At 46.1% G+C, this 25,976-nt stretch overlaps 1 protein-coding gene across 1 annotated transcript in view; it reads left to right on the top strand.

The window, feature by feature from the left end:
• The window catches only part of Fras1 (Fraser extracellular matrix complex subunit 1), a 250,306-nt gene extending 226,820 nt beyond the window's left edge, over positions 1–23,486 (top strand). Inside the window, exons 63-73 of the mRNA XM_032916779.1 lie at positions 2,127–2,359; positions 4,473–4,633; positions 8,371–8,585; positions 10,911–11,061; positions 12,286–12,393; positions 13,276–13,435; positions 14,190–14,306; positions 18,197–18,363; positions 19,597–19,802; positions 21,624–21,770; positions 22,795–23,486. Of these exons, the coding sequence (XP_032772670.1) occupies positions 2,127–2,359; positions 4,473–4,633; positions 8,371–8,585; positions 10,911–11,061; positions 12,286–12,393; positions 13,276–13,435; positions 14,190–14,306; positions 18,197–18,363; positions 19,597–19,802; positions 21,624–21,770; positions 22,795–23,388 (2,259 nt within the window). The 3' untranslated portion in view covers positions 23,389–23,486. The remainder of the gene's footprint in view (positions 1–2,126; positions 2,360–4,472; positions 4,634–8,370; positions 8,586–10,910; positions 11,062–12,285; positions 12,394–13,275; positions 13,436–14,189; positions 14,307–18,196; positions 18,364–19,596; positions 19,803–21,623; positions 21,771–22,794) is intronic.
• The last annotated feature ends 2,490 nt before the right edge of the window (positions 23,487–25,976 follow it).

Raw genomic sequence — 25,976 nt, 5'->3', positions numbered from 1 at the left:
ATCAGGTCGGTGATCCTGTGGTAAGGTGGGTGGTAGAAACCAGAGAGACCCTGCCTTAAAGAAGGTGGAAGACGAGAACCCAGAACCCAATATGTCAGGACACACATATACGTACATACACGCACACACACACAGACAGACAGACAGACAGAAAACCCCTTAAAGTAAGATTTAACAGCTTATTATATTGTACAGACCTAATTCCATTGCAACAGAACCTTATATTTGAGCCAAAAAAAAAATACATTTTTTAAAGTAGGTACTAAATTCACAGTGCTTTGACTCTACCTCATCTCCTGCCCTGAACCGGTGACTGACGCTCTTTCCCCCATTTCCTTTGCTTTATGGCCACTTCTTCAATTATTTATTTAGCACCATTGTGTTTATGCATTTTTTGAAACATGCCTAACATCCCTCCCAGACTAAGTCCATTTATAAATAAATAAAGAGGTGGCAGCTAATTAAAAAGGTTTAATGGGAAAATCGTCTTTAATTTTTAATGGACTTCAATGAAAATTGTTTCCACGGGAGGACTTTCTACATTCGTGCGATTGCTTGGTGGGAGGTCTGAGGCCCACAGAACTACTAATTAATTTCCCTGACCTGTACTACCCACGTGCGCACACAGCGCCTGACATGCCAGGTGACAGGGACCGATACCACCTCTCGGCTACCCTTCTCCTCTTGCTCCTGCACATCTGAAAATGCGAAGGCATCGGAGAAAGACTCTCAGAGGCCAAGGGGTGTCAGAGGCCAGGTTCTCTGCTTCTAGCTTGTACGGCAGGCAGACCTCTGCAAGGATGTGGGGAGCCGTGGCTGTCTCTCGGCTTGTCACTCAGAAAGGGCTCACTGCCTGACACAAAAGCCAGGATGCTTTCAGCAGATTTCTACAAAAAGATGAAACTTTAATGGGCATCTGATTGGCCAAGATTGGGAACTAACCCTTCCAGTCAGCCTCCCTGATCGGCCAGTAGTGGGAGGACATCTGGGAGCGATTGGGAAGGAGAAAACTGTTAGTGTTGGGGTGACAAGAAGAGAACATGTTTCTTTGAGGGGCAACCTGCAGCCTGCATGGGAGAGTTTTGAGGTTAGCACATCACTGGCCAGACATCCTAGCCTCTTCCTTGCACTCTTGAGAGGCTGATTCCAAACCAGTAGAGTCATTAGGGAAGGGAGTGAAGGCTTTCCCCCACCAAAGACAAGGAATTACATGCCATGTGTCTAGGCCTTAACCCCATTGCAGCCCATTCTCTGCAACAGAAGCTTGGTTGAGGCCAGTGAGTCTTGGGGGAAGATGTGAGAAACAGTTGTGTCGTTCTTATGTAGACCTCAGGCCTAAGGAGAGCAATACAGTTACTGTAGACCGTCTTCTGGTGCTTACTCCATCTCTTCTTACTCGTTTTCTATCTTATCCCTTCAGACTACCTGTATTTACTGCTCTGACCCTAGTGCCTGGTTCATGGTGGATATCGTTGACCACATGATAAATGAACAGATGGGTGGATGAATGAATGGATGGATGGAAGGAAGGAAGGAAGGAAGGAAGGAGAAGGAAGAAAGAAAGGAAGGAAGGATGGATTCATGGCTAGATGGATGGATGGATGGATGGATAGATGCATGGATGGATAGATGCATGGAGAGATGGATGGATGGATGGATGGATGGATGGATGGATGCATGGAAGGAAGAAAGGAAGGAAGGAAGGATTGATTCATGGATAGATGCATGGATGGATAGATGCATGGAGAGATGGATGGATGCATGAATGGAAGGAAGGAAGGAAGGATTGATTCATGGATAGATGCATGGATGGATGGATAGTTGGATTGATACATGCATAGATGGATGGATAGATGCATGCATGGATAGATGCATGGATGGATGGATAGTTGGATTGATACATGCATGCATGGATGGATAGATGCATGCATGGATAGATGCATGGAGAGATGGATGGATGGATGGATGGATGGATGGATGGATGGATGGATGGGCAGATGCATGGAGGATGGATGGATGGCCTCCATAGCTAACTTTGTAACAGAGTTTACTGTATCAGACCCATCAGATATAAAGATGTGGTTATGCAAAATATTCCTGTCTGTGGTACTTTATCTTTCCTACAGGTCCTAGACAGCATTTACTTCAGCCGGAGGTTCCATGTGCGGTGTGTGGCTAAGGCTGTGGACAAGGTGGGCCATGTAGGGACCCCGTTGAGGAGCAATGTTGTTACCATTGGAACCGACAGTGCTATCTGCCACACCCCAGTAGTGGCTGGGACAGCTCGAGGTTTCCAGGCACAGTCCTTCATTGCAACCTTGAAGTACTTGGACGTCAAACACAAAGAACATCCGAACAGGTCAGGCGTGGATTTCAACTCTCCTTATGTGTTTTTCAGCTGCGGTGGGTCAGTGAAAGATGCTTCTGTGAAATTAAATAGTGGCAATTAAAGCTTCGGAGGAAAAGCTCTCTTTAAAGGCCTCTTGTGGTCGGTCTGGCCCCTCACCTATCTTCCCAGGCTGATCTATCTCCCCTGCTTTCCACCTGCCCCGACACCTGCAGGGAATCACTTTACTCTCCAAGGACTTCAAACTCTAAGTCCTCTTGCTCTGTAGTGTGGTGCCCACAGCCTCTCTTCTAGGAACACTTTGAACATATCCTCCAACCTGACTTAGAGGTCCCTCTGATGCCCATCTATGCTTCTGTCAGAGAGTTATTATTCTTAGTAACCATGTGGTATGTGGTCGATGGTAAAAACCTTTAAGGGAGGGATCAGGACTACTTATTGTGCATCTCCTGCATCTACTTCAGGGCTTCTAGTCCTCTTGCCCTACTTGCTGAATAGAAGCTGAGCTAACGAGTAATAACCATCATATCTGCAAGTCACTGGACTCATTTTTTCCTCTGCCACCGTCATTTTAATTCCATTCTTTTGCATGACAGAAGAGATTTCCCCCATGTCATACATATTCATTAAGCTTCACAGAATTTAAGCATTTACCTTTGTGAACATCTGAGTGGGTCCAAGCCTATGCAAATCTTTGTGCCAAAAGAATGCAGTTTACTTTTTTGTTTAGCAGCAGTAACAGAGGTAAAGAGTCATGCTCTTCACTCCCCAAGTCTGGATTCCCCTGGAAAAAAAGAGAATGAACTTACAGACAACCTTTAGAAATTCAAAGCCCACTCTCAATGAGCTTTGTGAAAATTTAAACTTGTGCAACGAAAACAAATGCAGCCCATAAGTACAGCTCTGCTTGTGTCCCAGACTTGAGCCGGTATTTATTAAGTTCATATTTTATTTTGAGTTGTGTTCTACATGCACTGCAGGGACAAAAGCAATGAAGGAAATGGTCCTTGTCCTCAGAGTGGGGAGGCGAGATAAGCAGGCTGGAAGCATGCAAGAAATAGCAGCCAGTATACATAAGTTACAGACAAAGGCTTCCCAGGGCTGAGGAAAGGCTGCTGCAGCATGAGGGTGGTCAGAATAGAATGCAAGGTGTTGGGGGGACTTGAAAGGAAAGAGGCAAGGGATGGCTATTTTTAGATGGAGAGAGACACCGTGGTTAGTAGGATCTCCTGGCTGGATGAAGAAACTGACTTGAAATTTTAAGAATTCAACCATTTTATTTCCCATTATCCTATTACTAAAGTAAATGCTTAAAAATCATATAAACAGGCTAGGGAGGTGGCTCAGTGGCCAAAGCACTCAGCACACATTACTAAAGTAAATGCTTAAAAATCATATAAACAGGCTAGGGAGGTGGCTCAGTGGCCAAAGCACTCAGCACACAAGTGTGAGGACTCGAGTTCAGATCCTTAGACTCCGTGTTAAAAACTGAGCGGTTGTGGAAGCCACTTGTCATCCCAGCACTCGGGAGCCGAAGACTGGCTTACCAGGGGAACCTGGCCAGCTAAGGCCGCTAGAACCAGTGAGCTTCCAGGCTTGAAGTGGAGTGAGATACAGGATGACACCTGAAGTCAGCTTCCAGCTTCCTGCTTCCTCAAGGGCCCATGAAGGCCCATGTGCATGTGCACTCACACATATGCAAACATGTATACAGGCAACATACACGACACATACATATAACCGTTGTCAGTACTCAGTATGCATGGAGACAGAGTGGGGACAGCCGCTGCATCGGTCACTAAGCTTAGCTCCTAAAGAGACAAGACTGCAACTCAGAGCAAACTGACGCTTTAATTTGTGAATGTGATGTCACAAGTTCCTGTATAGGGGAAACCCCTGTACTTCCTGATTGCCGTGAGTCCTGAGGGTCCATTAAGAGTGAAAGCAACCACGTGTGTCTACACTATCATGTTCAGATATAAATCCTGCATAGAAACCATCAAGGGAGGAAAGGGATTGCTATAATTCACCAGTGAAGACAAATTAGCAATGACAAAGGAGTGGGCCCAGCTGGCGGCTCCTGCCCATCCTGCATTGCTGAACCCTTGTCCGTCCTCTCCTCCAGAATCCACATCTCCGTGCAGATCCCTCACCAGGACGGAATGCTGCCCCTAATCTCGACCATGCCCCTACATAACCTGCACTTCCTGTTGTCGGAGTCCATTTACAGACACCAGCACGTCTGCTCCAACCTAGTCACTGCCCGGGACCTGCGAGGCCTCTCAGGTGAGTCCGCCTCTGTGTAACCGCCTTGGAGGTGGGGCTCGGTGGGGAGGTTTAGACGTTTGATGGTTTCTAGTCCTCAGCTCCATATGAATTTTTCCTTCTTCGAGAGCATCCTCACAGAGAGAGCATAACTGAAATCAAGAGGAAAATGAGGGACTTTCGGATACAGTGAACTCAGAGTCTGTCCTGAACCATTAGCTGTAGGCCAGTGGTTCTCAACCATCCTAATGCTGCGACCCTTTAATACAGTTCTTCGTGTTGTGGTGACCCCGACCATAAAATTACTTCATTGCTGCTTCACAACTGTGATTTTCCTACTGTTGTGAATCGTACTATAAATATTTGGTATGAAATGGGTCATTGGACCCCCCTCCCCCCCAGGTTGAGAACCAACCACTGTTACAGACCTTAGCAAAGTAGTTTGACCTCTCTCAGCCACTGAGTTCTTATCTGCGGTGTTAAAACAGCGGTCTCCGCAAGGCAGATGGGGGAGTATTCAAGGCGACGTTATGTCTAAAATGCCTCCAAGGTAAATATTAGTTACTTCCTCACCTATGGAAACCATTCTTCATTTTGTGATTGCTCCCATGATAGCAACATCTTTAGGAAGAGAAAGCGCCGAGCTTAGCTGCTGAAGGATGGATACTCTAGAACGGGGAACTGAGATAAAGGCTAGGGGACATGGTTTTCTTTAAAGATCAACACCTACTTAAAGGTCAGGGGAAGAAGCAGGAAGGGCAGAGGGAAATGCCCCTGACCAAGAGCACTGCAGCCTCGCAAAGGGAAATACTGAAGAGAAATCCCCTCCCTCTCATCCTCCCCTCCCCCTCCCCTTCTCCCTCCCCTTCCTCCCACTTCCTCCCCTCTCCCTCCCCCCCCCCTCCCTCCCTCCCTCCCCTCCCCTCCCCCTCCCTCCCCTCCCTCCCCCCCCTCCCCCTCCCTCCCCCTCCCCTCCCCTCCCCTTCCCTCCTCTCCTTCCTCCCTCCTCCTCCCCCTCCCTCCTTCCCTCCCGCCCTCTCCCCCCCTCCCCTTCCCCTCCTCCTCCCCTCCCCTCCCTTCTCACCTCCTCCTCCTCCCCTCCCCCCCCTCCCCCCCTCCTCCCCTCCCCTCCCCTCCCCCCCCCCCCCCTCCCCCTCCCCCCCCCCCCCCCCCCCCCCTCCCCCCCCCCCCCCCCCCCCCCCTCCCCCTCCCCCCCCCCCCCCCCCCTCCCCCTCCTCCTCCCCCTCCTCCTCCCCCCCCCCCCCCTCCTTCCCTCCCGCCCTCCCTTCCTCCCCTCCCCTGCCCCTCCCCTCCTCCCACCCCCCTCCCCTGTCACTGAATGGGCCTGTCTCAGCCAAAGCTTGACCTCGGCTGGGCGTCAGCAGCAGATGAGAACGTGAAGAAGCCCACAGCTAAAGGCTGTGCCTCTGTGTTCACCACAGCAGACATTTCGCTCCACAGAAAAGTCCTGTCGGTTTCCATTTACCATGGCAAGAGCACACGCAATGCCTGTCATCCCCTGCCCCTCCCCCACCACCACTTTTCTGCTGATGAATCATTCAACAGTGGTTTTGAAGACAGAAATGCATTTATCTGCTCTTTCATATTCATTAGGTATCAATTTTGGTAGTGGCGGTCTCCGTGCAGTAGAATTAGTTGAGCGCAAATTATTCTCAAACCATTGAACTACATGTGAAAGTTTAATTGGCACGCGTACGTAGGCAATAAAAGAAATGGTGTGATTAAAAACTGAAAATCACTATCTCTCCCCGCTTTAAAAATGTTTAAGTCCATCACAGGTCAAGTGAGGTCCCACTCTTGGTGGGACTAAGGGTGGGTTGCTGATGGTAGATGGTCTGAGACGTTCTTAAAGGGACAGTGCCCCCATTTAACCCTAGGCAACAGACAGCTCAGCATTGTAGCTCCCTGCCTCTCTGTCTCTTTTAAACTTGACGGCTACTTTTATGACTATAAAAATTATATTCAGGAGCCAGCAAGATGCTCTCCTCAAAGCATGATAACCTGTGTTTAGTCTCTAAGGCTAATGTGGTGGACGGAGAGAACTGATCCCCACAGGTTGTTCTCTGACCTCCGTGCCATGGTCTTACACACACACACACACACACACACACACACACACACACACACACACACATTCATAAATGAATGAATGTGAAAACTTTTATTATATCTCAAGTGTCCTAAAACGGCACCGGCATTCAGCTGTCTTCTGTAGTTTAGAACAGGTCACAGCATTTGATCTAGTCATTTTGACCGGTAGCAGGTGAAGTTTAGAAAGCTATCAACTAATTAAGATGCCCCCCCCCCACCTTGAGAGCTCAGAAACCATTGGAGGGAGGAAGAAAGGAAAGTTGGATGTTGGTTTGATGACTTCCCATAAAAACCGTGTTTCAAACTGGCCTTAAAAATAGTTTTTCATACGTGAGTGATCTATATAGCATGGCAATCTCATCAAGACCAGTGATGAGCCACAGGATGCATAGAAACCCTTGGAAAACCTGCTTTATTCATCCATAGTGCTGTGCTGTCTGTTCACACTTGCTCCTGGGTACGTGGGTTTCTTAAAGGAGCAGAGCCCCATTTAACCCCAGGCAACAAACAGCTCAGTGTAGCTCCCTGCCTCTCTCTGTCTCTGTCTCTCTCTGTCTCTGTCTCTGTCTCTCTTCTCTTCTTCTTCTTCTTCTTCTTCTTCTTCTTCTTCTTCTTCTTCTTCTTCTTCTTCTCTCTCTCTCTCTCTCTCTCCCTCCCTCCCCCTCTCCTTCTCTGTGTGGGGGGGGTTCTTGTGTACATGTCTATCTACATATGCATGTTTGTACATGTATGTAGGCCAAAGTTCAATTACAGATGTCTCCGTCAGTCATTCTCCACTTTACTTTTTGAGATAGAATCTGCTCATTAAGCCTGGAGCTTTCTGGATGGCCAGTGAGTTTCAAGGATTCACATGTCTCTGTGCTTCAGCCCTGGGGCATACATACGTGTCTCCACACCTAGCTTTTCTCCCATGGGTGCTGGGTCCCTAATCAGACCCTCATGGCTGTAGTTGATTATCAGCTCTAAATGCCCCAGCGGCAGCACATACTCCTCGATACCCACAGTCCCCAAATGAAAGACACCCACACAGCCTTCTATTTTAATAAACAGCTCAATGGCAGGGCCACTCCCAAACTTGGACTTTGCTAACGCTTCCCCTCCGATACTCCTGAGTTAGTACTTACTAAACTCTACATTCCATGTTTGCTGCCCTAGACTCCTCTCCAGCTCTTATGTGACTGGTATGCTCTCTCTTCTGCAGCTCTCAGTCTGAATCTTTCTTAGTCCTTTCCTGGCATAGGGATTCTCCTTTCTCCTTTGGTCCCCTTGCCTGCGAATCCTAAAGTCCCGCCTCTATCTCCCTGCCCAGCCATTGGCCGCCGGCAACTTTATTTACCAATCAGAACCAACTGGGGGCGGGGACCCTCTACGTATTACATACCCAAATAACAAAATGCTAGCATTAGAGCAAATTCACAACAGACCCTCCTGCATATTCTGGGAGGAACGCTTTACCTGCTGAGCCATGATCTCAGCTCCTAGCAGGCAGCTCAGCTCTTTGCAAGGTCTCCTCTTGACCTCACCAGACACTGGGAGTCCAAGGTAGATCTAGTCAAGGCCTCAGTTGGACAGCCCAATGACCTCCCCTTTACCCAGCTGCTGGCATGCTCAGACCAAGTCGCTGCTCCTTGTTTCCTCTGCTGCAGAGGCAGGGTTCCTGGATGACGCAGGTCTCCACAGTACTGCCCTGGGCCCTGGCTACGACCGTCCCTTCCAGTTTGACCCCAGTGTACGGGAGCCCAAAACCATCCAGCTGTACAGACACCTGAACCTGAAGAGCTGCGTGTGGACCTTTGATGCATACTATGACATGACAGAGCTCATCGACGTGTGTGGGGGCTCCGTGACTGCTGACTTCCAGGTGGGTTCTCTGGGAGATTGTGCTGCCATGCCAACTCCGCTCTAGAAGTGCCTCGCTCAGCAAAATACCCGCTTGTTGTATTTAGCCAGGTAAGGGAATGTTCTTTTTAAGTTCCTTATTAAGGGTCTTGGCTGTGTTGTGGTTTAAAGGGCCCTGATGTCTTCTAAATCAAATTAATGTATAAAGCAATTACTGGAGCAAGTCATCTGTACAAAAGTCTAGTATCTGCTTCTGTAGAAGGATGCGTGATTTTTGCTGTGTGTACTTTGGAAAGTGGAGATTAACATTTGCCAGTGGGGTTCTTTACATGAATATCTTCTCTTCCCCACTTGGAATGAGTCAGAATAGCAGGTGTCACACCTCTCAAAGGACGACTCTGAGTTCCAAAACACCACTGGGAAGAGTCTGCTGTTTCAAACATTCTGACTGTGTGCTTATTCCAAACTCACAACCCCTGCGAAAGCAGATATGTGGGTAGGTGTGTGTGTGTGTGTGTGTGTGTGTGTGTGTGTGTGTGTGTGTGTGTGTGTGTGCACGCTTACACATTAAACATTCCTGGTGGCGGAAGTGTTTCTAGGACGATTCCAAAGGCTCAGAAGAGCAGTCAGGGACTAGGCGGTCTCATAGGAAAGTTAATTCTCAAGCTCCATTCCACTTTTGAGCCTGTATCTCGGTGAGAGCCAAAACCTGTTAACTGTTTGGTTTTCATTTCAGAACAAATTTCATCTCACTAAATGAGAGAATCTGTCAAGAGGTTTTAATCAATTGGGGAGTCTCCTTAATTCAAATGTATATCCCAGCTCCTCTGGTTTTGTGTGAAGCACTGCCCCCTACTGGAGAAAGCTTCAAGGCCGCTGGCGAGTTTTGTTTCTGTGAATGCCTGTTGAATGCTGTCAACGGATGCCACAGACCTGGTTGTTCCTTCCCTTGAAAATTAATGTTCAGGTGGCTCTGTGGCATAATGGATAGCGCATTGGACTTCTAGCGACTAAAATTAATGTTGTATGTTCTCCATGATTTTTTTCTTCAATTCCAGATCTTGATATTTCTGCCCATACTACAGTCTTTAAAAAGTCCCACAGACAAGGATTGCTTCTGTCCACTTTTAAATTTTAAGACAGAAAATATAGATTACCCCAAGTATCTCAACATTGTCTGTTTCTTTAAAACAGACTTGAAATTGCTGATATGTAATTGAAAAATAAAACAACCAGAGAAACTGGACGTAGGCTCTCATTCAGCATTTCTCAAGCAGCACCAGTGGAATTAATGAGTCAATCTGGCTGGATTCACGTTAAACTGTGACTCATGCTCTCAGCATAAAGCAAGGCAAGAATGCATGGTATATTTGTCAGGAAATGTTCTCAAAGATTAGCAAATAACATCTTCTGGGTCGAAGAAAAATAATGAGAGGCAATGAAGGGACATATCCCATAAAAAATGCCCAATAACAAAATAAAATTTCTCTAAACTTACTAACTTAGCTTTTTGTTAGGAAAAGAAATGTATGTACAGAGAAAATATGAATGTTTTTTTAGTTAGTAAATTCTCCTGTCCACATGTGAGCACAGTGCACTGTGAAAGCAGCTACTGGCATACTTTATTTTTTCTATCCAGTTCTTTTTCATGGCTTCATAAAACCTATTTCAGTCCAGCAAATTAACAACTGTAAGAGGAACCCCCTTAGAAAATAGCATTCCCTTGGAGGTGTGATCTGTTCTCTTTTAAATCATTTCTCCAAAGGACTGCCTGCACCAGTAAACTCCTGGATCACCCGCAGCCCCGCGCTGTTGGTCAGCTTCCTAAATGTGATGTCAAAGCCCCTGGCCTTTGTTCCTGAAGCAGGAATATGGTGCTCACTAAGACACCCTGAGTCAAGCACGTGTCCATTTCAGAGGACCGAACTTTGGTGCTGTTCCAGTGATCAGGATCTCCTACAGGCCTCGGGGGCCTCTGGCAAACTCTCAGTAAAGCGAGGATGCGCTGACAGATATCAAGCCAGCAAGCTATTCCCCGGCCTGCGAGACTTCACATTTCCAGGGAATAGCTCTAGAAACTGAAGACTAGAAACAAAGATGGTCCTTACTTGTTTTTAAGTCACCTCCTCAGAAAAGCCTTTGAAGGTCACCTCGTCTGAAGAGGTGTCCTGGCCACCTTGTACCCTCTTTATGTTTCAAAGACAAGCTGCAGGTGTAGGCTAGGAATTACTATATGATCCAGTGACCAAGGGAATAGAGAAAAACTGAACCGAGAGGTGATGGCCTTCTGCCCTATCCCTCCCAGAAAAGAAATAAGCCTGTTTCTTGCACGATGTTCGTTTGGCAGGTGAGAGACTCTGCTCAGTCGTTCTTGACGGTGCACGTGCCTCTCTACGTGTCCTACATCTACGTGACAGCCCCCAGGGGCTGGGCCTCCTTAGAGCACCACACTGAGATGGAATTCTCTTTCTTCTATGACACAGTTCTTTGGAGAACAGGTATGCCTCGGGGACGTCTTAACTGCACTGCCTCACGTTCAATCACAATAAGCACTGGGCTCTAACGGCAACGGCATTCCTGTGGTCTTTCAGGAAAAAGGAGGGGGATGTCTAACTGGGCTCCAGATAGTATCCTGATCTGTTGTTCTTTTGTTTGGGTTTTTTCCCATTTCCAATGGGTACCCCAACAGGACCCCAAGCCCACTTCCCGTTGATTCCATTCCTCCTTGGCTTACCCTTCCTCTGAGGGAGCGATGCCTAAGAGCTTCATGAACATTCTTTAGACAGGTTTCATGTCTAGTAATTGACAATTACATCCTTTCTTCCCTTACATGGCTTGAGCTCAGCCCATCCTGTTTGTTTCGTATTCCCTGTGGGAAAATAGCTCGACATTCTCCCGCCTGAGCCCAATGGGCCCTTGGACCCTTGGGCTCATCTCTGTTGCCATTTGCTTAACTTTTGTTTTCTCCTCTTTCGATTGCATTTTATTTAGGTCCTTCCGAGTCCAGTAGACATTGTGCCTATAACTCCACACAGTGGACTTTATAGAAGGTTTCCTGTCATCTCCAGTGGTTAGAGAATAAAATGTATACGTCAAGACTTAGGACCCTGGGGCTGGAGAGATGGCTCAGTGGTTAAGAGCACTGACTACTCTTCCAGAGGTCCTGAGTTCAAATCCCAGCAACCACATGGTGGCTCACAACCATCTGGAATAGGATTTGATGCCCTCTTCTTATGTGTCTGAAGATAGCTACAGTGTACATAATAAATAAATAAATAAATAAATAAATAAATAAATAAATAAATCTTTAAATGAAAGGAAAGAGAAATACACTTTGTTTAATTACTAAGACTTAGGACCCAATTAGTTCCTATAAGGAAAGGAGAATACAGTATAGAGGAGCTGTAGTGCCTGAAGTTTTAGTTCCATTCTTTTCTGAAAAGGGACATTCTCTGCTTCTGGGGCAAGTGGTACCCACATAAAGAGCCCCCTATAAAGACAGTGGACCTTAAAATACAGAGCCACAAATGAGAGCTACTGATGCGTTCGCATTGGCATTCACGCCTGTATGCACGCTCATGTGAATATATAACTAAATCCCATTCACCTAAATACTTGGAACTCCTTAGAGGGGCCCCTGAGACCAACACTAGGGAGGTCACTATCCAGAAGATGCTCTCCATACCCTGACTTTGACGTTTTCTGTGTGGTTCCTTGTCCAGGGATCCAGACAGACAGTGTGCTCTCTGCAAGACTTCAGATACTAAGAATCTACATTAGAGAGGATGGCCGTCTCGTCATCGAGTTCAAGACCCATGCCAAATTCAGAGGTAGTTTCAATGCATTTTTTCCCCAAAGTCTTTATTAAGAAATAACTCAAACATTCAAAAAAGTTGAAATAGTAGACCAATGAAAAAATCAATAGCGTTAACAGTTTACTATCTACATATGAACACACGCACACACACACACACACACACACTTTTTGGTCATTGCATTTGAAAACAAACTGCTATCTTCATGAACCTTACTCCAAACACTTCAGCAGACAGCATCAACAAGAAAACACAATAGCACTTCCCATCCAGCGACTGTATCATAGTCCTTGTATAAATTGCCCTTTATCTCACAAATGCTTTTCCTACTTGCTTTATATTTCCTTATATTTACTTTATATCTGTACATATAAAGGAAAGTAGACCCAACCACATTTTACATGTATTATCTCACTAGTTTATTTCCATCCAGAATAGTTCATCAACTTACCCACCTCAAACACTCACACTGAACTTTAAGAACGACGACGATGTCTTGCTAAGTAATCTTTACCTTTCTAGGGACTTCAACACTTGTTCCCTTCCACCAAAGTCTTGAAGTCTTAAATAGATCTAAATATGATTATATCCAACATTGAATTTCTATTTATGAAACACTAAGACGTGTTGAGATTCACGTCTGAGTATATCATTGCCCCATAAATATCCATAGGATATTGTATATGAGCTCAGCATGTTTCCACACATGTTTACGCATACATTATATGACCATAATGGTCATTACAAGTAGGGTGGTGGGCTGGTCTAAGACGCTACAGTGTCTTAACCATTGTAAGTTATATTCTAAAGGGTATATATGCCCTTAACTCTTTGCTAGAAAGAGAACCATTAGGTCCTTAAGCAAACACAAATCAAGAGTGTTTCCCTCTGAAACAGGACAGTTTGTGATGGAACACCACACCCTCCCAGACGTGAAGTCTTTCATATTGACTCCAGACCACCTAGGAGGAATTCAGTTTGACTTGCAGCTCCTTTGGAGTGCTCAGACATTTGATTCTCCACATCAACTCTGGCGAGCCACGAGCTCTTACAACAGGTAAATACCATGATGGAAGCTTCTGGGGCTTGACCTGAAAAGTGTTCAACTTCCTGCAAGAGCTTGAAACATAGACACTGGAAGATTCTTCCAGACTTTCTGAATGTTCTCCTGCCCTCCACTTAACCTGCCAGGGCTGGGATTGCTACTGAGTAGCAAGTTAGTGATGGGCACAGAGACTTCTGGAGAATTTTGTGTCTGGCCATAAGCACACCGATCCCCTCCCCCAATGAGAATTTCTAGTGTTCTTCAACTTTGAAAAAGAATGAAGGCCATCAAGTCTGAGAGCTAGCCCAATGGAGGTGAGTGTCTGCTCAGGAGAGATACTGTCTCCATGGTGTTTGCCTCCTTTTCTGCAACATAGCCTGGGATAGCTACATTTTAACAGACAGAAGCTCTTGCATTTAAGAATTTGTTAACAGGCTGTCAGTCGACAAGAAATACTAAGCAAATTGCAAGTAGGTTTCCTAAACTCTCTTTGTCGTCACCTGAACCATGGATTATTTTAGCTCCAGGCCTTTTTTTTCCCCCAGCTTTCCTCATAGAAAGGACTTGAGTAAAGGGGGGTAACCTAACACCTTGGGGATAATACTCTGAATGTCAGAATAATCAGAGATGAGTTCCTGAAAGTGACGCTTACAGAGTTGTCAGTGCATAAATGCCACCTGAGCCCTGCTTCAGGAAGTCACGTCTGACTGGGGCTAAGTCCTCATCAGGTCTTACTGTGACTACAGTCTGCTCTGCCTGTTTCCAGAAAGGACTACTCAGGGGAGTACACCATCTACCTGATCCCTTGCACCGTGCAGCCCACACAGCCATGGGTGGACCCAGGAGAGAAGTCTTTGGCCTGCACCGCTCATGCCCCAGAAAGGTAGGCCAATAAGGCGATGCTCCCTACTTCCGTATCTTTGTTTAAGAATTCTGCTCACTAAAGTGTTTTCGTAATCCTAGAAGTACCCACTGTGCTTCCATAGTCATGCGCTGATGTGTAAAACTGTCATGTCAGCCAATAGGCATAGCCCCACCTAAACAAGGGAGACTTCTGCCTCCTCGCGTCAGCTCTCTGAGTACAATGATCCTTCGTGGTCTATTTAATGTTGTATGTTTTCGGTTGTGTACATCTTATCGGTGGCTTTGCTATTTTTAAATGACTCCTAAGCATAGCACCAAAGTGTTTTCTATCATTTCTAAGCACATAAGGGCTATCATGTGCCCTATACAGCACTATTAAAGAAGCCCCAGTCAGGCATGTGTGAATTATTATGCTATTGTCCGTGGATCTGATGTTAATGAGTCAACAACGTCTACTAAGTAAAGGGATCTTTAAACGGGCGCACACATAAAATAAGGTTGTGCTGGTCTATTGGGGTCAGGTTGTGACTGGATGTTCATAGCAACTTCGTTCTGTATCTCCTGGGCGGAAGGGGTCCAACACCCACCCACTCGATTTTATGGACATGAACTATGGGAAGAATAAGAATCAAATATATGGAGCTGGAGAGATGGCTCAGCAGTTAAAAGCACTGGCTGCTCTTCCAGGGGATCCAGGTTCTATGCCCAGCACCATCATGGCAGCTAACAGCCATGGTAACTCCAGTTACAGGGAGTCCAACACCCTTCTTTGCACTCCATGTGTGCCAGGCACGTTTGTGGTACACTGACATACTTGCATTAAACTCTAATATACATAATAAAATACCATTAAAAATTTAACAGAACGGGCTTATACCTACCTCAGGCCTGAGACCACATTAAGCCTTTTCCCTTTGTTCAGGTTTTATCACACGCTTTGTACTGTTCTGATCACTGAGGTTATAAAATTATATTACAATGGTGTATTTTCACAGCCTCTCAGGTCTCGGGTACCTTATAGTTTAGTGCCACCTGTCTGAGGACTGAACAGATGACCTAGAAAACATTGAGAGATGTCAAAGCCAGCATTGGTATTAAGAGAGAGCTACTTGAAGTTCATGTTCAAAGATTGGGAATTGGCTGTTGGATTCAATAATGCCTGGCCTCTTAGTACACAGGCTGGTGAGCTTCAAGGTCTATTGACCTGGAGGGAGGAGGTGAATTCAAGAGAGGTAATCAAGCAGGAACAATAGGGATAAAGAGCCTTTCTGAAAGGGGTGTCAGGGAAGAGGTACACTGACTGATAACGATGAGGGGCCATACATTTTCAGAGCTTCTATTGGGTTATGTTTTAGGGTAGAAAAGAGTTCCAAATGTTTGCATGCTGCAGCGGGAGGGAGAGCAGGGGGTAAAGCCAGGTCCTAGATGGCAAAAAAGGGACAGGCACAGGACGTGAGGGAAAGGCTAACATTAGCTTAGAGTCAAGACAGTTCATCCACTAAACAAGGAAGGCGGGCAGAGCCTACAGATCTCGAAGAAGTAAGAACTGGTCAACTGGGAGACTAAGCCTGTGGAGGGAGGCATCTGACTGAATGGGCATTGCTCAGAAGGAGAGGAACACTGAGGTCTGAGGGAGCAGAGGAAGTGAGCAGAGGGTCATAAGCACAGCAGAGCGCAGCCTGGCAAGCAGGCTGGATCGTCTTTAAATGGCTGCATTATTGATGGTAAACAAACTGCGGATGTGAACATACGTGTTTAATCCATATTGACATACGCATGTACTTGTGAAATATCACTGCAATCAAGACAATAAACAACCAGTTCCTCAAAAAGTCTCCTCACACCCCATCTCTCCCCATCTCGGGGTGTCCTGTCATCTGCTGTCTGTCACCAGGAAATTGAATTCTCCAGAACCTTACATAAATGTTATCACACAATCTCAGTCGCTTTCCCCCAGCTCATCTCACTTGGCACGCTTATCTGAACTCCTGCATTACTGTGTAAGTAGTTTGTTCCCATCATTGCTGCGTTGTATTACATGGTATGGGAAAAGCAATCTATCGGTTCATCATGTAATGGGCAGCCGGGTTCTTTCCAACTTGGAACTGTTTTTTTAAATAAGTCTCCCCTGAATATGTATGGGCAAAACTTGTGTGGACACATGTTTTGTGTTTTCTTCTATGAATACCCAGAAGTTAGGCAGCTGGATCATATGGTAGGTGTGTACTGAACTTAAAAAGTTGGCCGGCTGTATTCCCGAGTGCCGTGCGGACATCTCTGCGTACCGTGACTGTGTAAAGTGCCCCGGGTCCTTTACACTCTGGGAAGAATGTTCGGGAATGGCCTGCTGCGGGCTGAAGAATTAATGGTCTGATAGGATGAGCTGAAAATGTAGGAAGCGGCCAGGGAGGTGTTTGAAAATGGAATCTGGGGGCTTGTCCACAGTAGCGATAGGAAAGAAGGTGGCCGCTGTTGGCAACCAGCGCGTGGAAGGTAAGGACATCAGGGCAGAGAGGTAGAGATTTCGACGGTCTGTCTGTCTGGATGGCAGTCACCGTAATTGATAAGTGGGATAATGATTCAACGAATCCCACCCAGTCAGCCGTATAGAGGAGGGATGGGGACCAGGAAAATCAGACAGAACACAGGCGTGTAATCTGTTGGGACATGCTAAGAAACTTTATTCTTCTTTAAAACAAGTTTAGTTATGAAGTTCTTTAGCCATTCCAGGGAATATGAAAATATATATGTATGTTTGTGTCTATATATGTGAAACCAATGTATATTTAGCCCCAATCTTAAGAAACAGAATATTCCCAATGCTTCGGGGTTTTTTATTTTTATTTATTTTATTGGGGGTGGTGTTCTTTTGCTTTGTTTTAGAGAAGGAGTCTTGCTGGGTAGGCCAGGCTGGGCTTGAACTTCCTATGTAGCCAGGATAGACAAGAATCCAGTCTTCATGCTTTCAGCCTCCTAAGTCCCGGGTTAAAGGCGTGCATTACTCTGTCAACTGTCAGGCCCTGTCCAGACACTGACAGCGTTCTCTGCACATAAGCTCTCCTTTCTTCTTACCCGAGTGGCCCCCTAACAGGATGTTTTTTTCTTAGAATCCCTGGTTTGTTTTATGATTGTGTTTCATGTCACTGTCTAACGGCTTTCTTTGTTTCCAGTTTCTCCCTGTTTTTTATTGTTTTGTGTGTGTGTGTGTGTGTGTGTGTGTGTGTGTTTATATGCATATATTCATGTGTGCATGTGGGCATTTGTGCACACCAGAGTAATCAATCCGAGTACTTTCTTCTATCACTCCTCTATCTTTTCTTTAATTAATTTTCAAACAACATATAAATAGTTATACACATATATGTGTATATATTTTATACAACAGAGAGTTGGAAAGAAACTAACATCAACCTCTGGCCTCTACATGTGGATACCTAGACACATGCCCCCCCTGTACATGCATGCATACACTCTACACTTATCACACACACACACACACACACACACACACACACACACTTTTGGGGGATAAAGTGCAACTGGTACCAAAGAGTTCTAAGGACTAAATTATCCTGAGAAGCCTAGACTGTGGCTAAGGCTGTGACTCTGTTGGCAGAGTGCCGGGGTAGCCTCAGGGTTGTAGAAACGGAGCATGGTGGGGTGCACGCCTATTTTCCTAGCACCTGAAAGGAAAGAGGAGGAAATATCAAAACTGTTCTCAACTGCGTGGGCCCTACCTCAAACATTAGAAGTGAATAAAGGACCAGATTATCCTCATGAAGACATTCAATCAGTAATTGGTCAGCGAAGCTTCATGCACGGCCAAGAAGGCCAGGCAAAGAGGACAACTCAAATGCCCATGGGAAGTTAACCCTGCCCTCAAATAGCTCTCATTCCTCCCACATCTAGGTTCCTGATACCCATCGCGTTCCAACAGACCAACCGCCCTGTGCCGGTTGTGTATTCGCTCAATACTGAGTTTCAGCTCTGCAATAACGAGAAGGTATTCTTGATGGATCCCAACACGTCTGATATGTCGCTGGCAGAAATGGATTACAAAGGAGCCTTTTCCAAAGGTGAGTTGCTTCCTCTGGCTGTGGCTAGTGGCTCTGCCTGGATAGGCGACTCTTCTGAGTGAGTCCCGGGGCTGGATGCGTATCTTTACCCATACCCAGTCAGCTAGCCCTTCAGGGAACATCTCCCAGGCCTCCATTCCAGGGCAGGCAAGGTAGAAGTAAGGAAAAGTCCCACATTCTCCCTTCAGTTTATAAACTACCTCCCAGCTCCCAGTGCATCACCATGGGAAAGCACTGGTGTGGGTAGTAAGGGAATTGGCATGTGTGATGCAATTCTAACATGGTGTCTAACTGTTACCTCTGGATTTCCTGGAGAGGTTTCATAGCACTCCTGTTGGCTCTCAGCTGTATTTCCAGCACCATGAAGCTCCCTGGCATACGTTACTTAAGGGAACAATAACAGGCCTGTCTTTTGGGCTCTTAGAAGGATTAAATAAGATGAATAAGAATTAAATTAAAAAATTATAAAGAACTTGAGAACACATGAGATACCTTAGATGAAAGTTCCCACACTAGGATTCACACCAACCCAGTGCTTAGCATTTCTACATGGATTCTGTCCTGTCTCCCTCCCCAAAATGTCCTGACAAATGCTAGCTCATGTTTCGGGAGACAGCTCAAAGATCACCCCTCCTCAAACCCTTCCGCACCTCTCCTAAAGCAGACCCCATGCCAGCTCTGCACCCAGGCTCCTTCCTCTGTCGTAGCAGGTGACATACCGTCTCGTACATGCTATCAGAGTGAGTGGCCAAGGCAAGGTACCCCTAGTCTCAATCCTACCTTCACTACTTGTAGTTGTGGTGACTTTTAACAATTCACTCAGCCACCTGGTGTCTCAGTCTGCTCAGCTAGAAGACTGTAAGCACCCCGTGCGTTTTACTGCGTGAGAAAAGTTTGGTATAGTGCATAGCGATTGCTGGATTTGATAAATGTTATCAATAAATGTTATTAATCTCTTTGCTCTCATTTCCATCTCCTCATTTGCATCTCACTCACCTCTGTATCCCTCGTGCAGAGCTGAATGGTTGCCATATCATAAATGCTTCAGTAATGTGAATGAATTAGAGGTGCAATAAATGGTAAATGTATATTTCAGGGACACATGGATTCAGAGCTCTTCAGAGAAAAGGCACTTTTGACTCTGAGGAAGTGCGTTAAGTCCTCTCTGCTCTTGACATGAGTTTCTCTTCCACCGCCAAGCCCAATCTAGCTGGTGCCTTTCGATCTTTCCAGGTCAGATCCTTTACGGCCGAGTCCTTTGGAATCCAGAGCAAAACCTTCATTCTGCTTACAAACTGCAGCTGGAGAAAGTCTATCTTTGTACGGGCAAGGATGGCTACGTGCCTTTCTTTGACCCTACGGGGACAATCTACAACGAAGGGCCACAGTACGGATGCATTCAGCCAAATAAACACCTGAAGCACAGATTCCTGCTGCTGGTAGGCTCTTCCTCATGTCAATACTGAGGAGGCCAGTGAGACGCTGTCTCTGCTGTGAATCCTGACAGAAACCGTCTCCTTTTCCTCTATATGTACTTCTATTGTTCTTCCTCTCTGGTCACCTACCTACATTTCCAACTTACTGGTTAGGGTGGGTGGAAAGATATGGTGTTGTTGATATTCCAGAAAGAGGAACCTCTAAGCCAGTGTTTCTTCAAGCTGGTTCAAAGGCCCTGAGTAGCACTTAGACACCTTCCAAGAGTCCACACAGTTAAAATTGCTCCCCTAATACACAGTGCCATGGCCTCTTCACCCGCACATCCGCACCAGAAAGTTTTATAATAGAATTTAGATCCCATGTTGTCCTTGGGGCTGGAGAGATGGCTCAGTGGTTAAGGGCATGTATTGCTCTGGCAGAAGACTCAGTGTGGGTCCCATCAGTTTGGTTCCACATCAGGAAGCTTACACCCTTAGGGAACTGAATGCCTTCTTCAGTTAAATACATGTCCATACATACACATGCACACACACACCCCCACACACACACACACACACACACTAAATATTGGAGGGGAGGAGGAGGAGGAGGAGGAGGAGGAGGAGGAGGAGGAGGAGGAGGAGGAGGAGGAGGAAAATACCACCAAGTTTTGAAGACTATCCAGGAAAGGAAGAGAGTACAGCTCAGTAAAGGGCTTGCTGTATGAGGGCCTGAGTTTGAGCCTCAGAACCAACATAAAGAGTGCGTACCTATAACACAGGGGCGGCAGACATGAGGACATCTGTCGCTCACCAGCCGGCCAGTCAAGGAGCTCCAGCTTCAGTGAAAACCATCTCAAAAGTAAGGTGAAGAAGTGACTGAGGAGCACACCCAACATCAGTCTTCGGAATCCACACACAAGTACACACTCCCACACGAACATGTCCACACAACACACAACTCTATCATCTGTCTGTCTGTCTATCATATCCATACCACACACAACTTTATCATCTATCTGTCTGTCTGTCATATCCATACAACACACAACTCTATCATCTGTCTCTCTGTCTGTCTGTCATATCCATACAGCACACAACTTTATCATCTATCTGTCTGCCTGTCTGTCTATCATATCCATACAACACACAACTCTATCACCTGTCTATCTGTCTGTCTATCATATCCATACAACACACAACTCTATCATCTATATTTTTGTCTGTCTATCTATCTATATCATATCATAGATATATACATATATATGATAGACAGACAGATTATACATATACATCAGCTATCCTCCTCAATCACATGAAAAAGTTATAGATACCTCCTTTTTTCCAACTGTATAGCTGTGTTCAAAGCTAGACTTTCTTCCTATATTAGCTAAAATAGCATAATTGTAAGTATTTAAAATTTAAAACAGCACAAAACATCCGACTGGATACAAAAACAGGAGAATCTCACAAAAGCGGATCTCTTTGGGAAAAGAGATGAGTGTGGGTATATTTCACTAAAAATTATCTAAGTTAGGCCAGCATATAATAAACTTCTCATTGTAAATTTAAAATGAATGAATGTAGGGGCATTTTATTTAATTGTTCAGGTTTAACGATAGTAACTAGTGATAGAAGAAAATCACATGGAAAGGAGCCCTTTGCGATCTTTGGACAGAACCTTCCAGAATCCTTCATTGTGGTATCCAGAGGTAGCACTGACTTGGAGGGAAACCCTGCACAGCACACACTCTCCTCACCCAGCCCACAGAAGGAGGGGAGAACATCCCCCTCTTCTCAGTCTTGCCTTTCAAATGCCTTGTCCCTTGCTCCTTTTAATCCTAGGACCGCAGCCAGCCAGAGGTCACTGACAAGTATTTCCATGATGTGCCTTTCGAGGCCCATTTCGCTTCTGGGTTGCCTGATTTCCAAGTGGTCAGCAGCATGCCGGGTGTGGATGGATTTACCCTCAAAGTAGATGCCCTCTATAAGGTAACCACCAGTTTCTTCTGATGCCCTTCTCACAGGGAGACCTTTTGCATTGTTATTAAACATATCATTCACTCTCAAGAGTTCCCTGTCCCCAGGAGACCAAAGCAAGGATCAAATTCTTAGATTTGCATCTGAGCATCTGCCATTGTCCATCGGTACATGGCCTGCTCTGATTTTTTTTCCTGTGTTCTTTTAAATTGCTTCCTTTGGGGCTGTCTGCTGAACCAGCTGATTTCCCAGGCATTGAGAAAACACTGAACAAAGTCATAAGTACAAAGCCCGTGTCAGAGACACAAAGGGATCATCGTCAGATGGGGATGGGGGTGGGAAATACGCTAAGTTCTAGCAACAAACAAGAACCAACAAGGTCAAATTTGGCCTTGTTCTTTCTGTCTCCAAGAAGCTATCCATTGACCTTGGGTGTCAGGACGATCACTGATCTTTTGAAGTTGTTTCAAAGCCATGAAACCTTCCAAGATGGCCAGGCGAGAAGGCAATCAAATGCTCTATATGGTTCCCCTCTTGGGGGTGATCCAGGAAGTGTTCACGTTCAGCAAATCTGTATATTACGCTTAGAGTTGTTTAGTGAAAGTTTGTTGAATGACTCCATTTTAACTGAAGTTCATTGGTAAATAGTAAGTTAGCATAAGGGGCGATTAAAGGGCACAGAGAATAAATGTGCTAGCTGACGGTATTATTCCGCTGCTATTAATAAAGGCCAATAACTCATAAGCACTCATTTAGCTAAAGAGACCATGAAACAAATTAGTAGGCTATTCCACACGAGGAAGGAGATAGAAAAGAATGTGTACACCCGAGATCCCGCTAATCTGGAAATAAAAAGAGAATCCCCAGCCCTTCATTCAGTTCCCTCTCCTTTAGGACCTCGAGCATCCATTGTTGATATTCTGATTAAGACCTTTGTCCTATCCAGTCCTATTGGAGCAGATCTCTTTCCATCTCCTTTCTTCTAAAACACTCTCCGGGTAACATGTGTGTCGCCTGCGTCTCTCTCGCCCCGCAGGTGGAAGCAGGACATCAGTGGTATCTCCAAGTGATCTACATCATTAGCCCTGACAGCCTCTCGAGGCCTCGGGTCCAGCGCTCTCTCACTGCCTCTCTGAGGCGCCACCCAAGGGACCTGGTGGACCCCAGCGGCTGGCTGTCTCTCGATGACTCCCTCATCTACGACAACGAAGGAGACCAGGTCAAGAACGGCACCAACATGAAGTCCCTGAACCTGGAGATACAGGAGCCCGTGATAGCTGCTTCCCTGTCACAAACCGGAGCCTCTATCGGCAGTGCCCTGGCTGCTCTGATGCTTCTCCTGCTGCTGTTTCTGGTGGCCTGTTTCATCACCAGGAAGTGTCAGAAGCAAAAGAAGAAGCAGCCTCCAGAGGACACTCTGGAGGAATACCCCCTGAACACCAAGGTGGATGTAGCCAAGAAAAACACAGACAAGGGGGAGAAGAATGCCAACAGACAGTACTGTACCGTGCGCAACGTCAACATACTGAGTGACAGTGAGGGGTATTATACGTTCAAAGGTGCTAAAGTAAAAAAACTGAACCTGGAAGTCAGAGTCCACAACAATTTACAAGATGGGACGGAAGTTTAATGCGAAGACCCGAGGCGTATTTTTCCTTTCTTTTTTTTTTCTAAAATCCTTTTTATAAAACGGGGAGAAATACTGGTATTTTTATAATCTTTCAAGTTTAAAAAAAACAAAAACAAAAAGGGAACACTAGCTTTGAGTGGTGGACAGCACACATAGCATGCATCGACTCACAACTGAGCTACCTCACGAAACAGAACCACTGAGGCACGTCCCCCTTCCCCACAGTGTCAGAGTAGGGTTATGGCTGCAGGTCCCTGTAACGGTCTCAGTGGCCACACAGGGCAACCCTGTGAGGCTGACCGCAGAAGCGTTTTAGAACTAGGACAGACACTGGACAATTAGCTTCGCTGATCAGATCGAGAAAGCTGGGCTCCATGAGCAGCAGTTATCTGAGAGTAAAAGGCCTTTGCTTCCTTCCCCAGCTTTCTTCCGTGTGGGCTTTTCTGGACTTCTAGACACAGAATACAGAAGGCTGACACACAGACTCCATTAACGATTCTAATCAGCACAGCTTAGACAATCTGTGCACTGCTTCCACTTACTGTCCTGTCCGCCCTGGCCACCTCTGAGTGCATTTGGCTTTTCTAGAGCCCTTTTTGAATGGGGATCGCAACATGCTTTAGCCTGGAGTGCTTGTCTGTATGTACTTAAAGGGGGAGATTCCAGCCAGGGCGATGAGAAGTGCTGCAAAGTACCACAGCCTTTGCATGCCAGAGATACCCACTTCCCCCGGCTTTCTGTGGTTCATCAATGCAATGGGAGCTCGTGTGTTTGGGGTTTTTAATTGTGTTAATTTTTTTTTCTTTTTTGTAGAGTAAGTGAATCATTTGAGTAAGCAAATTTCCTAGAGGTCGGAATGAAGCCAGAGTTAGCAGATACACATGGGGCCTGTTTGCTGTGTGTCACACAGCAGATAGAGGCACCGTCCCTGGTGTGATATTCAGGGGACTTCTCTCTGGGGGTTCTTTTCTGGTAGCTCAGGCACTTAATTTCTCCCACATCAGTACACGACAACCCACATCACGTGTGGCTTTTACATAGCATAGTGTTCGGATATCGACTTGAATATTCTGTGAGTGGTGTGCACACAACTTGCCTTTGTTTTCTTTTTGTTTCTACCTTATTGGTAAAATCTGACGCGTGCCCGTACGTTGTGTTTTTACCCAGAGGCACAATTCCGTTAGCCAGAAGCAAATGTTATTCCGGTGCATGGCACGTCCTATCAGTGAGTAAATCCCAGAGCATCCTCCTTGTGTAGTATCGGTATGGAAATGACCCAAACTCTTTGAGAACATTCCAGACTCCTACTAAAATCTAGAAAGAATGAACCGTGAAAACTTTACAGGCAACTCTGCAGACCCGGAGCTCGAGAGCAGAGCCTGTGTGAACCACAGCTCTTCATTCTACAGCAGTGCCTTGCACATTACAAGCATGCCAGAAGTGTTTGTTGAGTGAATGAGTGGACGGCGTGCCGAGTGAATGACAGGGAGTAAACTGAGAAAGAAGAGGTGAGACTGTGTGCTGTCAGACTTAACAGGGCGTGTAGAAACGGCCGCTGTTGTAGTATTTGGATTGTGAAATAGTCCTTCAACTGAGGGAAGGGGGTAAAAAAAGCACACTTTTAGGTGGGTATGACTGGAGGTGTTTCTGAGGAGTCAGGAACAGAAATGATTGCAGTAATGCATGAGCTGCATGTTGGCATCCAGAACGGGAGATTTGGTGGGAATCTGATTTCACATTTCGAGAGTAATGCGGTGTGTTCAGGACAGGAGAGGTCGGTTGAGCCCAGAAATTCCTGGCTGGTCAGGTGCTACTTCAGACCAGCTAGCATAATTCAGGGCAGAAATTGTGGAATCGTTTCAAGAATCTAGAATCGATACCCATCCCGTGCAGCAGAGCTCATGTTGCCCTGAATCTCCAGGACAACAGAGAGGGCTAGAGCACAGACAGGGAGCCAATCATCTGTAGAGCAGCTTCCCATTGGCCCATTCCTGGTCACACCTCCCGCTGCCAGGATGTTCACGCATTAGAGCGGGGGCTTTCAGTGGGCTCCACACAGACACACCTTGCATACGTGTGAAGAGGTGGCAGAGCCTGGTGAGGGAAGGGAGGCTGAATCCAGAGGCCTTTGTATACAGGGTGGGCAGTGAAAAGACACGAGCCTGTGCGGAACTGGTCATGGTGAACTCTTGGCCAAAGAACAGCCCCTGAAATAGCCCTGCCTCCTAGCCTCGCCCCTACAGACACTTTATTAGAAGCCAGCCTCCTCTTGTGGATGCCCACTTCTGAAGCAGGAAGCGTTAAGAGATGTAGTGCTGAGATTTGCCTTTTGAGCGATTTCAAATTGTTCATTTCATTTACGTTTTGTACTTCCTCTTTGGGATTGGGTAATTTTGGTGACTAGTGTGGATTCTATGTCCGTGAAAGCTTTGCTTTCGGTGTTTCTTACTTCTCCACTAATGCCTTGTGTGTGTTTTTACTAACCTTTTAGATCATACCTTCAGGTGAGAAGAACAGAAAAACCCTCAGCGGGGTTGCTCCTTGCTGCCTGGTGCTGGCTGTGAAGGTCAAAAGAAGTAATTGTCTGC

The sequence above is a fragment of the Rattus rattus genome, chromosome 11 (assembly GCF_011064425.1).
Source record: "Rattus rattus isolate New Zealand chromosome 11, Rrattus_CSIRO_v1, whole genome shotgun sequence".
Classification (NCBI taxonomy): domain Eukaryota; kingdom Metazoa; phylum Chordata; class Mammalia; order Rodentia; family Muridae; genus Rattus; species Rattus rattus.
The sequence above is the reverse complement of the archived record's forward strand: the minus strand, read 5'-3'. Positions and strand labels throughout refer to the sequence as shown.